We start from the raw sequence: 19,130 nt of genomic DNA on the forward strand, positions 1-19,130 counted from the left end.
TAAGGCTGGGCCCGCACATCTACCGGGAGTTGATCGAGGAGCGATCGCTGGAAGAAACTTTGTCCGGGACCTGGACTGAAGAAGTCGACGACGGAGGGTCGGATCAACAGGAGGGTTCGGCGGTCGTAAACTAAAGTGGCTCGAAGAACACTACGATCTCCAGGTGAGCGACGACAGGCAGCCAAACACAACGGCGCGGCCATCTTGATACGTTTCTTAACATGGTGCGTGAAGGTTGTAGCAAACTGTTGAGCCAAGTGATTAGTTCTACAATGTGCACATGCTGATTGCAGCAGAAATAGTTCATTAATATCTTGCGAAAGAGAACTTGTGATTAAGATGAAGTTGTGACTTGAGGTGACTAATGCTAGCTGTGCATTTACTGCAGAAGTAAACTAATTTGTAGCGTTTGTGTCCCAGCAAGCACTTTGGCAATTATGTTACTCTTCTGCATCATGCTTTACAAATATGTTGGATGTTTTTTGCAGAAGTAATCAGCAGAATATATAGCAGAAACCATCTGCTCCAGATGAAAAATATCCTCTGCTTCTGAGGGAATTAAGGGAGGAAATTGCAGTTCCTTGACCATAATCAAATGTCTGTAAATTCTCAGATCATGTGCAAGGGCAGTAAACTGCCGAAATATGTTTTTCAAAAAGGCTGTTGAGATATACCTAATAATTATGGTGCGATTAATTTATCCTTAATGTTCTGGAAACAATGATCAGGGACCAAATTGTAGCCAGTTGACACGAGGAGATACGGATCCATTTGTTCAAGGCATGTAATGTCCAATTAACTTGAAAGATTTTTTTAATTAGTGAGGAGAATGTAGTTGGTGATATCTATTTGAACTTCCAGAAGTTTAAATGCTGCCTTACAGGATTATCATCGTTTGAAGACCATGGAATAAAAGGGGTATAGATAGAAAACTAACTTAGTAACCTAGAGTGGAAGTGTCACTGGTCTATAAAACTTGGGTGAGTCACATTTGAAATATTGTGTGCAGTTCTGGTTGCCACATTACAGGAATGATATGGAGGCTTTGAGAGGATGCAGAAGAGGTTCACTAGAGTATTGCCTGTATTGGATAGTTAACCATGAGGAACTGGAAGGAATATTTGTGAAAGGGTACAAGCCAGAGAAGTGATAGTATTTCCATGAATTGTGTGTTGAATGTGGCAGAGCATGTTTGAGAAAACATTTGGAATCCTTGGCTTGGTAAGTGATGACACAGAGCACGAGAACTAGGAAATCATGCTTCAGAAACACTAATGTGTCCAGTTCTGGGTGTTCCATTGGCTGGAAAGAGACCTTTTAAAATTATTTCAATGCTGAGAGATTGAGTAAATGTGTAGAAAGAGATAAACAATTCTCTTTGTTGGAAGGGTGAATAATGGTAGTCAGATTGGGCAGAGAATGGAAGATAATGGACAAAAGGATTAAAAGTTGCTTCAGGACATATTTTTGTACACGGCAAATAGTTAGGGTCCGTAATGGATTACCAGGAATAACAATGTAGAGAGCTTCACTTTTTAGTTTTTTTCAGTTTAGAGATACAGCGCGGAAGCAAGCCTTTTGGCCCACCCAGTCCGTGCCGGCCAGCAATCCCTGCACATTAACACTATCCTACACAACTCGGGACAATTTACAATTATCCCAAACCAATTAACCTACAAACCTGAATGTCTTTGGAGTGTGGGAGGAAACCGCAGCACCCAGAGAAAACCCACGCAGGTCGCGGGGAGAAAGTATGAACTCTGTACAGACAGGATCAAATCCGGGTCTCTGGTGCTGTAAGGCATTTACTCTTTTGCTGTGCCAACATGCCACTTGCTAAATTTATTTGGGAATTAGATAAATATGTGAAGAGGGGCTAGAGTGCTCTTACATAGACAAAGGAACTGCAGATTCTTGTTTAAACCAAAGATAAACGCTTTGAGTTTAAGCTGGAGTAACTCAGTGGGCCAGGCAGTTCTGGAGAGAAGGAATGGATGACGATGTGAGTTAAGACCCATGCAATCACAGGGAGAATGTGCAAACTCCACACAGACCACCACCAAGGTCAAGATCGAACGCGGGTCCCTGGTGCTGTGAGGCAGCAGTTCTCCCAGCTCCCGCACTGTCTCACTTTTTAAGAAAGGAGGTAGATAGAAAATAGGGATTCAATTGTGCATTTGCATTTATGCACATTGTGCATATTATGCATTTGTAGTATGGAATTGATAACAAGCCCAAAAATAATAGGAACTTGCTTGGTCAACGGGGATTTATGAAAGAGATCATTGTTGAAGTATTGGCCAGAAGTAATACTCAAATACTCTTTACCTTAACCACCAGCAGCATACATTATTTTACTTGCCGCAAGGAGGGAGTGTCTCAGTCAAGGACTCGGGTCACAACTCCAATGATCATTGTAAAGCGGGATATTTACACGGAGGAGTAACCACGTTTCATAACATGGTGCGTGAAGGTTGTAGCAAACTGTCGAGCCAAGCGATTAGTTCTACAATGTGCACATGCTGATCGCAGCAAAAAGGTCTCGACCCGAAAGGTCACCCATTCCTTCTCTCCAGAGATGCTGCCTGTCCCACTGAGTTTCTCCAGCTTTTTGTGTCTGTCTTTGGTCTTACATAGAGCTGGGATAGATTCAGCAGGCTGAATGGCTTCCTTCTAGGCTTTGACCATTCTGTGAATCTGTGAAACAAATGTGCTCCTTGGTGTCTCAGTCCTGATGCAGGCTCTATGCCTGAAATGTCTACCATCCTTTTGCTTCTGCAGATGCTGCCTGACCTATTGATTTCCTCCAGCAGTTTGTTTTTATACTCCTCTATGTATTCCATCCTAATGGAAATAAAAGCCTACATTATTTATTTTTCATTTCAGTATAGTTTTGTACCTGCGCAATAGATTTGTGATTTGTCGACGCATACTCCGTTAAGATAATATTACAATTAACTCATTTGGATCCAAAATGGATGATCATGCATTTCTCCACATCAAATTCCATTTTCTTATTTGGATCATTGACTTAGTCTGTAACCCTCTGCTCTCATTTATTTTTTAAAAAACAGTGTGATTCTGAATTATGGATGCCTGCAAGGGGACAGCAAGCTTGGTTATACAACTCTGTCTCTCTTAATTCAAGTTGAGAGGGCTAACATTTAATAGGAACCTGAGGGGAAATGTTTCCACACCAAGGGTGGTGGGTTAATGGAACAAGCTGCCAGAGGATGTAATTGAAGCAGGTACAGCAACTCCTTCATCCCAGGACCCAACTGACTGGCACCAACGTCCTTATGAAACTTTGCTGCATCTTTTTTGGCTGATGACATCCTTCTTACAGTAAGGTTAACAGACCTGTACACAATATTCCACCTACAGTCTCACCAACCTCTTGCTCAGCCATAACATGATGTCCCACTATTGAATACCCCGTCCAATGAAGGCATGCATGCCATACTCTTGCTTCACTGACTATCCCAAACCGGTCCAAAAGCAATTGGATCCAATTTTTTTAGATAATCTTGCCTTCTTAAAGAAAGTCACGCTTGTAGCTCACTTATAGCTAAGGAGGAAAAAGGTTCCGCCTTCTAACACTAAACCAAACTTGCCTCCAAACTTCTGAACCTAGGAGTCGTCATCTCGCTCTGTGACTGGATCTTTGACTTTCTGACCCATTGACCACAATCAGTGAGGAGGAGCATTAAAACATCCTGCATGATAATGCTTAACACCGATGCCCCACAATGTGTTCTCAACCCCTTACTGTATTTACAACTGCAGCCAAATTTTGCTGTAGCTCCATTTACAAGTTTACAGATGACATCATTGTCATCAGCTGGACCTCCGTAGGCGATAGAGAGCTTCGTAACATAGTGTCAAGATGCCAATTTCTTCCTCATTGTCAGCAGGACAAAGAAGCTAGTTGTTGAACCCATGGCCAGGAAAACACACCAACACCTCCACTTCCTCAGAAGTCTAAGGACGTTTGGCATGTCTCCAATGAATCCAACCAACGTCTACAGATAAACTCTGGGAAGCATTCTATCAGGATGCATCACAACTTAGTTTGGCAACAGCTTTGTCCAAGACCACAAGAAATTACAGTGTTGTGGATGACCATCACACAAACCTGCCTCCTCCGCCAGTGACTCTATCTACACTTCAAGCTGTCTTGCGAAAATAGCCAACATAATCAAAGCTAATTTTCTCCCCAGTCATACCCTCTTCTCTATTGTCCTGTCAGGCTTGAAAGCATGTACCATCTGATTTAGGTAACTCAGCGGGACAGGCAGCGTCTCTGGAGAGAAAGAATAGGTGATGTTTCGGGTCGAGGTCCTTCTTCAGACAGTTCAGATTCAGGAACTGTTTCTTTCCTGCTGTTATCAGGCCACTGACCGGTCATACCATAAACCAAGCTGTAGTCAGTTCTTCCAAATGACTTCACTTTTTTATCTGCACGTTCTCTGTTACCATAACACACTGTTCTGCTATGTGGTATTATTTTTTTCTCTTTGCACTACCTGTTGGATGTCTTTGTTCTACTGCTACTTGTTGTACTTGATTGTATCCATGCATAGAATGATTTGACTGGATAACACACAACGCTTTTTGACTATCTACTATACTCAATACTCTAACTGATGAAGGCCACTGTACCGAAAGCCTTCTTGAACACCCTATCCATGTTCAAGGAACTATGTACCTGCACTCCTAGATTGCTCTGCTCGACAATACTCCCCGAAGCCCCACCATTCACTCTGGGTCCTGCCCATGCTAGACTTCCCAAAAAGCAGCACCTCACATTTCTCTGTATTAAATTCCATCAACTATTCCTCGGCCCACCTGCCCAATATGTATCCCACTTGTGCATATGATAAAGACGTTGACTTAACAGTTACAGCTAATATGCCATTCTCTTCAATTTGAATGAGTTCAGCTGTTCCTATTACTGATCTGCTTGCAAAAAGAATGATTACTAAGATCACACAGTCCAACATGTGCATTTGCACATTTCCTAGTTTCATAACATTAATCCTTTAATCTATTAGTAATAACTTTCTTTTCAGAAGAGTTCTAGTCCATTATGAAGTTTGATGAGAAGCTGGAAGAGGCTTTTAAAAGCAGAAAAAAAAATTATATATTAGATAATTATTCTACTCAGTAGAACAAAAGCAACTGGCGTGGATGAGGGTTTCTGCGGTTAGTCTTAGTTGAGGTTAAATGACAATTTTCTGATGAATTTTACATATGCAGACAATATTGTGCAGTTATGAAAACTTGACGTCTTTTAATTTTTGTGAGGTGTTGGTTAATTTTTTATTTTTGGGAGGTGTTGGGAGGTGTCACATGTGGCGGTGCTGCCCAGCAGCTGCGGCTCACCTGCAGTCCGTTTGTCTTTTGGTGTTTTTTTTGTTTTTTGTGTTAATTGTAGTGTTTGGATGTGATGTAGTATTTTTTGTGATTGTGTACTATGTGTGGGGGGGGGGGGGGGGACTATAAAAAAATTGTCTCTTCTGAACGGAGATGCGACCTTTTTTGTGGGTGGTGTCTCCGTTCACGCTGCGGCCTACCATCGGCCAAACACCTGGAGCTGGTGGCCTCCAGCTGGGACCACCTGGGCTCTGGTTCACAGAGCCTGAGGACTGTACTCGCCACCTGCGGAGCTGGCTGTCTTTGGAGGCTGTGGTGGCGCTGTGAGTATGGCTGCGACTCGCCGTCGGAGGCTTCGGCTGCAGGCCGCGTGGACGTCGGAAGCTTGCAGGCCCCTGGGTGGGGATCGACTTTGGGAGCTCCGGCAGCGGCAGCGTCTTCGACCGCCCCGAATCGTGAGGCTTGGGTCGGCGCGCCACGGACCTTTCACCATCCGGCACGGCCTGGAATAGGCTGTGGGATTTTCTACCGCCAGGCGGGGGCTTCAATGTCGGGAGCCCCGACCGCCGCGACGTGGCAACTTCAACAGCCTGACCGCGGGAGAAAACGGCAGGGAAAAGAAAGACATTCTGGCCTTCCATCACAGTGAGGAGGTGACTGGAGGAGACTCAGTGTGATGGATGTTTTTTTTGTTTTATGTTGGTTTTGTGATTGTGTGCTTTATTGCTTTCTTTTTATTGCCGCTCATTGTTGACTGTGGGTAACGTAATTTCGTCCAAAAACATATTTTTTTATGACAATAAAGATCATTCTATTCTATCCTATTCTACATACATGGCTGAGTTTGGGTGGCCATGAGAATGATGGAGAAGTGAGGGTGGGGATTTGGAGACTGCAAGGGTCATTGTTCTTCATGCAGTTTATTATACATATTCAGTTGTGACAGTTTTGCCATGTGTGATTCTAAAGTGGTAAGCATAGAGTTAATTTATGCCAATTTTAGACCTTTGTATATTTCTATAAATTGATCATCATTATTCTAAATCTTGGATCGTACATGGTTGATACAAATGAAATAAAATTCAGAATTGATTTTCATGATTCATTATATCGTTTTGTGGATTAGGAGAATGCAAATGTTTATTCAGTGCCTTGTAAAAAATAAAAGTATTGATAGTTTTTGCAATCAGGACTTACTGCACTAGCATGGCTGAAACCGTTTTTATTGAGTTCTGATCACATATTGCTTTCTAGAGTTCACATAGGATGCCGAAGATAGACACAGAAAGCTGGAGTAACTCAGCGGGACAGGCAGCATCTCTGGAGAGAAGGAATGAGTGATGTTTCGAGTCGAGAGCCTTCTTCAGACCCGAAACATCACCCATTCCTTCTCTCCAGAGATGCTGCCTGTTCCGCTGAGTTACTCCAGCTTTTTGTGTCTATCTTCGGCTTCAAGGTTTCAAGATCAGTTTATTGTCACATGTACCAATTAAGGTACAGTGAAATTTGAGTTATCATACAGCATACTGTGAAAAGCAACAAGACACACAGCCACATAAAATAAAATTTAACATAACCATCCACCACAGCGGCTCCCCACATTCCTCACTGTGATGGAAGGTAATAAAGTCCAATCTTCTCCCTCTTTATTCTCCCGCAGTCGGGGCTGTGGAACCATCCACAGTCGGGGCCATCAAAGCTCCCGCAACCGGCGGTCCGAAGCTCTCTCGTCGGGGTGATCGAAACTCCCTCGTCGGGACGGTTGAAACTCTCTGCAGCTTGGAGCTCCTGAATCGGTCTCTAACCAGGGACTGCAGGCTCCACGATGTTAAAGTCCACAGGCCCATTGGGGCTCTCCAGTCTCCACAGGTTTAATCCAGCATCTGCAGTTCCTTCTTGCTCACAAAGGATGCTGGCTGACTTAAAACTTGTAAAACATTAGCAATGCTTGGTACTTTGAATCTTGATACAATACTCCAATAGAAGCTTTAGACGTTGGAGATAAAGCTTGGAAACAGGCCATTGGCCCATCGAGTCCGGGCCAACCAGCAATCGCCCACGTATACCAGCACTATCCCACACACTAGGGACAATTGACATTTTTACAGAAACCAATTAACCTACAAACCTGTACTTCTTTGGAGTGTGCGATGAAACCGGAACACCCTGGGAAAACCCATACGGTCCCGGGGAGAACGTACAAACTCTGTACAGACAACAACCATAGTCAGGATTGAACCCAGGTCTCTGGCGCTGTAAGGCAGCAGCTCTACTGCTGCACCACCGTGTCGCCCTCAACTGATCTGGTATTTTATAAAGGTTCATCATGACAACCATGCTTTTCTGTTGTATACCTCTATAAAACCTTCAACCCAAATCTTTTTCTCAACCAGCTGTGACTATGTACTCTCTCTGTTTTGTTCCTCTTTTAGAATTCTGCCACCTAGATTATATTTGCATTTCTCATTTTTCATATTACTCAGCAGAAACTCTCATGTGCCACCTCTCTGCTCATTCTATAGATTGCCTCTCTCCTCATAGAAGCGTATTACCATTCTCCTCACAGTTCACCATGCTTTCAAGGTTTGTGCCATCTCCGATCAATAATATATATTAAGAAAAGTAATAGTCCTCGTAGTAACCCTGAAAGAACTGCTCTAGATAGTTCCCCTCTAGTAAAACACACTCATTCACTGCTAGGCTGTTTTCTGTTTAGTTTAGTTTAAAGATACTGTGTGGAATCGGGCCATTAGGCCTACTGAGTCTGTGCCAAGCAGTGATCACTCCATACACTAATCTACACACTAGGAACAATTTACAATTCTTACCAAAGCCAACTAACCTACAGACCTGTACGTGCTTTGGAGTGTGGAGGAAACCGGAGCACCCGGAGAAAACCCACGTGGTCACGGGGAGAACATACAAACTCTCTACAGACAGCATTTGTTCAAGATCGCACTCTGGCCTCTGACTGAGGCAGCAACTCTACCGGTGCACCACCCATAATCTATTTGCCAGATTTTCTATTCAATTTACATGTTCAAGTGATTGTTAATTCTGATGATTGTTTCCAGAGTTTTTCCCAGTCTTGTGGTTATACCGATTGGTCTGTAGTTACTGGGTTTATCCCTACACCTTTTCCTGAGATTTAGAAATCTCCTGGAATTTAAAAAAGTGTTTATTTAAAGTTGTGATTAACTTTACTATGGAAATGTCTCATTTATTAATAATGAATGATTTTTTTCATATTGCAGTTATTTATTTTCAGTCCTATTATTTTTATTTAGCTATTTCTTTGGTAGTCAGATTCTGCATTGGACATCTCAATACAGTACTGTGATTTTGTTTTATCCTGGTTTGGGTTTCACTGATACTGCAAAGTGATACACGCATTGAATTTTCTTTCTGCAAGTGTAGCCTTTGGTTAAATTATAGGCATGATAGTTTGCTGTTTCTGTTATTTTTACTTGCGCTAAATGGAAAAATGTAATTTGTCTCTATTTTAACAGGTTGGGTTTAGAAAAGGCAAATCGCTTTCCCTGGGGCCATTTGGAACGAGGACACAATTGGAACTCACCTTGTTAGTTGTCCTCCTGGTTGTGGTCATGACCTTGATTGGTTGTATTATTACTCTGGTAATAAAAAATACTCAAGGTAAGGTGAGATTGAATAACCTTCATGCATGTTAAGTTTTATTTTGTAGGAAGGAACTGCAGATGCTGGTTTAAACCGAAGATAGACACAAAAAGCTGAAGTAACTCAGCGGGACAGACAGCATCTCTGGAGAGAAGGAATGGGTGACGTTTCGGGTGATGAAGGGTCTCGACCCGAAAAGTCACCCATTCCTTTTCTCCTGAGATGCAGCCTGTCCTGAGTTACTCCAGCATTTTGTGTCTATCTTAAGTTTTATCTTATTATTGTTCTGATATATTTCCAACATATGATAACAATGGAAGTTTTGTATCACCTTCATTAATTTTACTTTTTAATGATTCTTCAAATTTAATAATATCCTTAACATAAAATTCAAGCTACAGCTGTGACACCTTTTTGGACATCAAATGATGTAGTTTTAAAATGAAATCATTGTTGTAGTGTAGGAAATGTAATCAATTGATCAGTCTGAAGAAAGGTCTTGACCTGAAACGCCACCCATTCCTTCTCTTCAGAGATACTGCTTGTCCTGCTGAGTTACTCCAGCTTTTTGTGTCTATCTTCAATTGAACATAATACTATTTTAAAATGGCTATGGTATCAGCTTTAATAATTTTTCGTTAGCGACAACTATTGTACGTGTCACCAAGCAAAAACAAAGGGGAAAAAGTGGGTGCAAGGGAGCTTTGAGTTAGAGGTGTTAAGTTGGAGAATTCACTTGTGCAGGAATGCAATGGAGTGTGAAAATAGGGGAACAGATCCAAGCCATCATGGTCAATGAGGGAACCAAAAATGTTGGAAAGGAAAGGCCTGAATTCCTCCAAAAAGAAATTTAAGAGACTAAAAACTAGAAATTCTGAAAAAAAACAACACATGTGAGCCTGCTTCAGTTTTTGGGCTGCATTGTTTTCCTGTGCACATCATAGAACAGGAGTCTGGCTCATTCCAATGTCCACGTCTTCCATATTCGTCCTTTTAAAAAGTTGTATAGCACTATCAAATTAAATACGAGAAATATAAAGGATAAAAGGAATGGGTTGAGAGCGGAAGAAAAAAATAGGCATGAAAAAGAGTTAGAAGAGAATTTTATATGCAAGAAAGTTCATATTAGAAAGTCCAAATGTGCAAATAATTATGGAATTGGAGATGATTTGGGGGAGGAGTGTAGGAGGAAGGAAGAAAGAAAATCATAGATTGATATATCTGTGTTTATTCCAGTTTTTGGTTTAAAACCATGGGTAGCCATCACCATGTGGATTTCATAAATATTTGGCACCCTTCAGGCTCGGCCAGAGCACCAGACTAATGTTTGCAACAGGCCCATTTTTCACAGTGATTGATTTCACCCACTTGAAACAGTTGGAGAGCAAATTACTGAGAGAACAGCACTGCCGATGACTTCTGATATCCCATCATTACTAAAAGATGGAGTGACCACAGTGGAAAATCCAAGACAGAGCCAAATAAGTATTTTTTGCATCATACTATGTAATTTAAAAAAGTTTTGCTGAATCTAATCACTTAATTTCTCTGTCAGTATTGCACTTCTAAAGTTTTGTTCTGGGTTTTCCAGCCGCATAAACCTGGAGGTCGAATAATGTACAGTATTTGTTTTGTCACTTGTACAAAATTATGCTGCCTTCTCTCCTGAGATGCTGCCTGACCTGCTGAGTTACTCCAGCATTTTGTGTCTACCTTCGATTTTAACCAGCATCTGCAATTTTTTTCCGACATTACAAAAACATTTTGTGTCTACCTTCGATTTGTACCAGCATCTGCAGTTATTTTCTTACACTGCATTTAGAAAAGGTACGCGACTCCTGTGCGGTGTGAATTGAGATCGGCTTCCCTGTTACACAAAGCGCCTGACCCAATAGTTAGAGCCAAGGTATTCATTTTGCTCCCAATAGGCACTTTAAATGGTCATACTTGGTGTTTACCACTCCTCATTCTCCATGCGATGTTGTCAGGCTTGCCGGTCTGCTGATTTCCTCACTACATATCCACATTGATCTTCTCTTCTTATCTGTCCCCCGCCCTCTGTTGTCATCCTTTATTCAGCAATCCCGCCTGGAGCTCACTCTCCTAAGTCTCCTCCCACCCAGTATGATGAATGCCTTAACTCATGGCAGCATCGCCACAGAGCCAGGCACGTTCTAGAACAATGAAACTGATCACAATTCTTATTTCACAGATGTTGCCTACTTTTTGAAGTCATGGAGTCATAGAGTCATAGAGTCCTACAGCACAGAAAGAGGCCCTTCGGCCCATCGTGTCCGTGCCGCCCGTTACCAAACACAGTCTAATTTTAATCCCATTTTCCCGCATTTGGACCGTAGCCCTGAATGTTGTAGCATTTCAAGTGCCCATCCAAATGCCTCTTAAACGTTGTGAGTGTTCCCGCCTCCACCACCACCCCAGGCAGTGAGTTCCAGACTCCAACCACCCTCTGGGTGAAAAAGTTCTTTCTCACATCCCCCCGAAACCTCCCTCCCCTTACCCTGTATCTATGTCCCCTCGTTGTTGAACCTTTCACCAGTGGAAGAAGTTCCCCGCCATCTACCTTATCTATGCCCCTCATGATCTTGTACACCTCGATCATGTCCCCTCTCAGCCTTCTCTGCTCCAGGGAAAACAACCCCAGTCTGCTCAGTCTCTCCTCATAGCCGAGGCCCTTCATCCCTGGCAGCATCCTGGTGAATCTCCTCTGCACCCTCTCCAAAGCTATCACATCCTTTCTATAATGTGGTGACCAGAACTGTACACAATACTCCAGCTGTGGCCTCACCAGTGTTCTGTACAATTCCATCATTACCCCCCTACTTTTATATTCGATGCCCCGGCTAATGAAGGCCAGTAACCCATATGCCTTTTTGACCACCCTGTCCACCTGTCCTGCTGCCTTCAAGGACTTGTGTACATGTACTCCAAGGTCCCTCTGTACCCCTGTCTTCCCTAGGGTCCTTCCATTCATGGTGTATTCCCTCTACAAGTTATTCCTGCCAAAGTGCATCACCTCGCACTTTTCAGGATTAAATTCCATCTGCCACTGCTCCACCCATCTGACCATCTCATCTATATCTTCCTGCAGCTTGCAGATCCCTTCCTCGCTATTCACCACCCCCCCTAACTTTGTGTCATCTGCAAACTTGCTGATCATGCCCTGTACGTTGACATCCAGATCATTAATGTAGATTACAAACAGTAAGGGACCCAACACCGATCCCTGCGGCACCCCACTGGACACCGGCCTCCAGTCACAGAAGCAACCTTCTACCATCACCCTCTGCCTTCTGTCACTAAGCCAGTTTTTTTTATCCATTTTGCCAAGGTGCCCTGGATCCCATGGGCTCTTACCTTCTTGACTAGTCTCCTGTGTGGGACCTTGTCAAAAGCCTTACTGAAATCCATGTATACCACATCCACTGCACTACCCCCATCTACCTCCTTGGTCACCCCTTCAAAAAATTCAATCAAGTTAGTCAGACACGACCTTCCATTAACAAAGCCATGTTGACTATCCTTAATTAACCCTCGATCCTCCAAGTGAAGACTGGATTCTGTCCCTCAGAATCTTTTCTAGCAGCTTCCCCACCACGGATTTCAGAATCACCGGCCTGTAGTTCCCAGGTTTATCCCTACTGCCCTTTTTAAATAATGGCACCACATTAGCTATCCTCCAGTCCTCCGGTACATCCCCTGTTGCAAGAGAGGCTCTGAAAATTTGTGCCAGAGCCTCCGCAATCTCCTCCCTTGCCTCTCTCAGCATCCTGGGATACATCTCGTCAGGGCCCGGAGACTTATCCAGTTTTAAGCCTGCCAGAGCCTCCAGCACTGCCTCCCTATCAATAGCAATATGCTCAAGAACATCACAACCCTCCCGCTCCATTTCTAAGTCCGCATCGCCCTCCTCCCTCGTAAAAACAGATGCAAAAAAATCATTTAAAACATCTCCTACATCCTCTGGCTCCACACACAGCTTTCCACTATGGTCCCTGATGGGCCCCACTCTTTCCCTCGTTATCCTCTTACCCTTGATATACTTATAGAACACTTTGGGATTTTCTTTTATTTTGCCCGCTAGTGCTATCTCATGGCCCCTTTTTGCTCTCCTAATTTCTTTTTTAAGAACCGCCCTACACCTTCTGTATTCCTCTAATGATGCCTGTGCCTTAAGTTCTTTATGCCTTCCAAAAGCCCCCCCTTTTTTTCCGAATCAATCCTACTATATCGTTCGACATCCAAGGTTCTTTGGACTTGTTTGTCCCACCCTTAAACTTTAGGGGAACATGCTTCCTCTGTACTTTTTCAATTATTCCTTTGAATGACTCCCACTGTTCTGATGCGGTCCTCCCCACGAGAAGCTGATCCCAGTCCACCAGGGCCAACTTCTGCCTTATCAAATTAAAATCGACCTTGAACCAATTTAGAAATTTTCCCTCTGGTCCCTCTTTATCCTTTTCCATTACCACCTTAAATATCACTGAATTGTGATAACTGTCACCAAAGTGCTCTGCTACTGACACTTCAGCCACCTGTCCGGCCTCATTTCCCAAGATTAAGTCCAATACCGCCCCCTCCCTTGTTGGACTTTCAACATATTGGCTCAAAAAGCCCTCCTGGATGACCCTTAGGAACTCTGCACCCTCTGGGTCCTTGACACTTTGGCTATCCCAATCAATATTCGGGAAGTTGAAATCCCCTACTATTACTACCCTGTTGTTTTCACACCCCCCCGAGATTTGCCTACAAATATGTTCTTCTATTTCCCAAGGTATTCATTTTGCTCCCAATAGGCACTTTAAATGGTCATACTTGGTGTTTACCACTCCTCATTCTCCATGCGATGTTGTCAGGCTTGCCGGTCTGCTGATTTCCTCACTACATATCCACATTGATCTTCTCTTCTTATCTGTCCCCCGCCCTCTGTTGTCATCCTTTATTCAGCAATCCCGCCTGGAGCTCACTCTCCTAAGTCTCCTCCCACCCAGTATGATGAATGCCTTAACTCATGGCAGCATCGCCACAGAGCCAGGCACGTTCTAGAACAATGAAACTGATCACAATTCTTATTTCACAGATGTTGCCTACTTTTTGAAGTCATGGAGTCATAGAGTCATAGAGTCCTACAGCACAGAAAGAGGCCCTTCGGCCCATCGTGTCCGTGCCGCCCGTTACCAAACACAGTCTAATTTTAATCCCATTTTCCCGCATTTGGACCGTAGCCCTGAATGTTGTAGCATTTCAAGTGCCCATCCAAATGCCTCTTAAACGTTGTGAGTGTTCCCGCCTCCACCACCACCCCAGGCAGTGAGTTCCAGACTCCAACCACCCTCTGGGTGAAAAAGTTCTTTCTCACATCCCCCCGAAACCTCCCTCCCCTTACCCTGTATCTATGTCCCCTCGTTGTTGAACCTTTCACCAGTGGAAGAAGTTCCCCGCCATCTACCTTATCTATGCCCCTCATGATCTTGTACACCTCGATCATGTCCCCTCTCAGCCTTCTCTGCTCCAGGGAAAACAACCCCAGTCTGCTCAGTCTCTCCTCATAGCCGAGGCCCTTCATCCCTGGCAGCATCCTGGTGAATCTCCTCTGCACCCTCTCCAAAGCTATCACATCCTTTCTATAATGTGGTGACCAGAACTGTACACAATACTCCAGCTGTGGCCTCACCAGTGTTCTGTACAATTCCATCATTACCCCCCTACTTTTATATTCGATGCCCCGGCTAATGAAGGCCAGTAACCCATATGCCTTTTTGACCACCCTGTCCACCTGTCCTGCTGCCTTCAAGGACTTGTGTACATGTACTCCAAGGTCCCTCTGTACCCCTGTCTTCCCTAGGGTCCTTCCATTCATGGTGTATTCCCTCTACAAGTTATTCCTGCCAAAGTGCATCACCTCGCACTTTTCAGGATTAAATTCCATCTGCCACTGCTCCACCCATCTGACCATCTCATCTATATCTTCCTGCAGCTTGCAGATCCCTTCCTCGCTATTCACCACCCCCCCTAACTTTGTGTCATCTGCAAACTTGCTGATCATGCCCTGTACGTTGACATCCAGATCATTAATGTAGATTACAAACAGTAAGGGACCCAACACCGATCCCTGCGGCACCCCACTGGACACCGGCCTCCAGTCACAGAAGCAACCTTCTACCATCACCCTCTGCCTTCTGTCACTAAGCCAGTTTTTTTTATCCATTTTGCCAAGGTGCCCTGGATCCCATGGGCTCTTACCTTCTTGACTAGTCTCCTGTGTGGGACCTTGTCAAAAGCCTTACTGAAATCCATGTATACCACATCCACTGCACTACCCCCATCTACCTCCTTGGTCACCCCTTCAAAAAATTCAATCAAGTTAGTCAGACACGACCTTCCATTAACAAAGCCATGTTGACTATCCTTAATTAACCCTCGATCCTCCAAGTGAAGACTGGATTCTGTCCCTCAGAATCTTTTCTAGCAGCTTCCCCACCACGGATTTCAGAATCACCGGCCTGTAGTTCCCAGGTTTATCCCTACTGCCCTTTTTAAATAATGGCACCACATTAGCTATCCTCCAGTCCTCCGGTACATCCCCTGTTGCAAGAGAGGCTCTGAAAATTTGTGCCAGAGCCTCCGCAATCTCCTCCCTTGCCTCTCTCAGCATCCTGGGATACATCTCGTCAGGGCCCGGAGACTTATCCAGTTTTAAGCCTGCCAGAGCCTCCAGCACTGCCTCCCTATCAATAGCAATATGCTCAAGAACATCACAACCCTCCCGCTCCATTTCTAAGTCCGCATCGCCCTCCTCCCTCGTAAAAACAGATGCAAAAAAATCATTTAAAACATCTCCTACATCCTCTGGCTCCACACACAGCTTTCCACTATGGTCCCTGATGGGCCCCACTCTTTCCCTCGTTATCCTCTTACCCTTGATATACTTATAGAACACTTTGGGATTTTCTTTTATTTTGCCCGCTAGTGCTATCTCATGGCCCCTTTTTGCTCTCCTAATTTCTTTTTTAAGAACCGCCCTACACCTTCTGTATTCCTCTAATGATGCCTGTGCCTTAAGTTCTTTATGCCTTCCAAAAGCCCCCCCTTTTTTTCCGAATCAATCCTACTATATCGTTCGACATCCAAGGTTCTTTGGACTTGTTTGTCCCACCCTTAAACTTTAGGGGAACATGCTTCCTCTGTACTTTTTCAATTATTCCTTTGAATGACTCCCACTGTTCTGATGCGGTCCTCCCCACGAGAAGCTGATCCCAGTCCACCAGGGCCAACTTCTGCCTTATCAAATTAAAATCGACCTTGAACCAATTTAGAAATTTTCCCTCTGGTCCCTCTTTATCCTTTTCCATTACCACCTTAAATATCACTGAATTGTGATAACTGTCACCAAAGTGCTCTGCTACTGACACTTCAGCCACCTGTCCGGCCTCATTTCCCAAGATTAAGTCCAATACCGCCCCCTCCCTTGTTGGACTTTCAACATATTGGCTCAAAAAGCCCTCCTGGATGACCCTTAGGAACTCTGCACCCTCTGGGTCCTTGACACTTTGGCTATCCCAATCAATATTCGGGAAGTTGAAATCCCCTACTATTACTACCCTGTTGTTTTCACACCCCCCCGAGATTTGCCTACAAATATGTTCTTCTATTTCCCTCTGACTGTTTGGGGGTCTGTAGTATACACCCAGTAAGGTGCATGCCCCTTTTCTATTTCTCAATTCCACCCAAATAGCCTCATTTGAGGAACTCGCTAATATGTCATCCCTTCTTACAGCAGAAATAGATTATTTGATTAATACTGCAACACCCCCTCCCCTTTTTCCCTGCTCCCTGTCTCTCCTGAAGATTCTATATCCTGGAATATTGAGCTGCCAGTCCTGCCCTTCCTTCAACCATGTTTCCGTAATGGCAACAATGTCGTACTCCCATGTGTTCAGTAACACCTTCAATTCATCCCCCTTGCTTCCAATACTCCTTGCATTAAAATAAATGCCGTTCAGACTTGCCCTACCCCATTGTGCTGGGGCATTCTTGTTCTGCCTCCCAATCTGACCAGTTTTTTCCTCTATATTTTCCTTCCCCTCACCCCCTATACTAGCCCCATGCTGTATCCCAACCCCCTGCCAAATTAGTTTAAACCCTCCCCAACAGTGCTAGCAAACCTCCCCGCCAGTACAGTATTATGGATACATTGTTTGTGATTTCCGCTCTACAAAAGCAGAGAAGGAATGGGTGACGTTTCGGGTCGAGACCCTTCTTCAGACCCTGACATCAGTCTGAAGAAGGGTCTCGGCCCGAAACGTCACCCATTCCTTCTCTCCCGAGATGCTGCCTGACCCGCTGAGTTACTCCAGCATTTTGTGTCTACCTTCGATTTTAACCAGCATCTGCAATTTTTTTCCGACATTACAAAAGCAGAAGTTTGCAAAGGAAAAGCCTTTATGCATGTTCATCAATTCTTCTTCCAATAATGCCATCTTTTGCAGGCGCATGTAAAGCTGGGTGTAGGATCGCATGCAATTTCACTTTGGTGCACTAAAACTTCTATCCCATAATTATTACTTTGTTCTTTGTGGGAGTTAGTTAAGTAAAATCAATCTTCAAAATTGCTCTCTTCACTTGTTGATTTAGTTCAATGTCATAAAGCAAGAGGGAATTTCACTGGAGTTTAGAAGGATGAGAAGGAATCTTATAATAATAATAATAATAATAATTCATTTATTTTATATAGCGCCTTATCGCATGCTCAGAGCGCTTTACAAAAACAATTAACATAGAAACAAACAGACAAACTATCCTGACGGAAAAGCGGCGAATACACAACGCCAGCGTCCTCTCACGTCAGGGTCCGGCAGTAGACATTAAAAAGCACAAGACACACAGATATAATTTTTTACACAAACAGCCATCACAGTGATTGCTCTAGGCATACCCTCACTGTGATGGAAGGCAAAGTCTTATCTCCTCCTCGTTCTTCTCCTGTGGTGCCACGAGGTGATCGAGGCTCCCAACTTTTTGAAGCCCCCACCGGGCGATGGAAAGTCCCAGGGCCGAGCCGAGCAGGCCGATGAAAGTCCTGAGCCTCCACCGGGCGATGGAAAGTCCCAGGGCCGAGCCGAGCAGGCCGATGAAGTCCTGAGCCCCTACCGGGCGATGGAAAGTGCTGCTGCCGAGCCACGCAGGGCGATGAAGGGCCTGCGGGCGGGTCGATCGTACCTTGCGCTTCGGGGCGGTCGAAGCTGCTACGGCTGGAGCTCCCAAAAGCCGGTCGCCAGCCAGGGACCTGCGAACTCCCGATGTTGCGGTCTGCAGGGCCCACGGCCGAAGCCTCCGAGAAGGTAAGTCCAGGCCCTGCGACCGTAGTCTTTGAGGTCGATCCCAGCTGGAGGCCGCCGACTCCACGATGTTAGGCCGTAGCGCGAACGGAGATATGACACGGTAAAGGTCGCATCTCCGTTGAGGAGGAGATTTGAAAAAAGGTTTCCCCCAACCCCCCCACCACCCCCCCACATACACAGAGTTAAAAATAAAACAAAACGTACATTTAACGACGACAATGACAAAAAAACAACAAAAAAAACAGAGAGACTGCCGGTGAGCCGCAGCTGCAGAACACAGCCACGCCCCCCCGTATAAGCTAGATGCAGGAAAAATGTTCCCAATATTGGGGAGTCCAGAACCAGGGGCCACAGTCTAAGAATAAAGGTGAGGCCATTTAAAACTGAGATGAGAATATATTTTTTCACCCAGAGAGTTGTGAATTTGTGGAATTCTCTGCCACAGAAGGCAGTAGAGGCCAATTCACTGGATGAATTTAAAAGAGAGTTAGATAGAGCTCTAGTGGAATCCCTAGTGGAATCAAAGGATATGGGGAGAAGGCAGTCATGGGTTACTGATTATTGATGATCACAATGAATGGCAGTGCTGGCTTGAAGGGCCAAATGGCCTCCTGCACTTATTTTCTATGTAAGATGGTTGTTCTGATAGTGTTTGTTTGGTTCTGTTTAACAATATCATCTCAGAAAACAAGGGAAAGATGTCAATAAATTTGGAAGAAGTTATGTTAGCATTTATAAATTTATATAATGAAAATGACA

At 44.3% G+C, this 19,130-nt stretch overlaps 1 protein-coding gene across 5 annotated transcripts in view; it reads left to right on the forward strand.

The window, feature by feature from the left end:
- Positions 1-19,130, forward strand: part of ece2b (endothelin converting enzyme 2b) — a 183,454-nt gene that overhangs the window by 61,374 nt on the left and 102,950 nt on the right. For all 5 annotated transcript variants that reach the window (XM_078410191.1, XM_078410193.1, XM_078410190.1 and 2 more), the window contains one exon: positions 8,886-9,030. In XM_078410191.1, the coding sequence (XP_078266317.1) occupies positions 8,886-9,030 (145 nt within the window). The remainder of the gene's footprint in view (positions 1-8,885; positions 9,031-19,130) is intronic.

This window comes from Rhinoraja longicauda, chromosome 13, assembly GCF_053455715.1.
Source record: "Rhinoraja longicauda isolate Sanriku21f chromosome 13, sRhiLon1.1, whole genome shotgun sequence".
Classification (NCBI taxonomy): domain Eukaryota; kingdom Metazoa; phylum Chordata; class Chondrichthyes; order Rajiformes; family Arhynchobatidae; genus Rhinoraja; species Rhinoraja longicauda.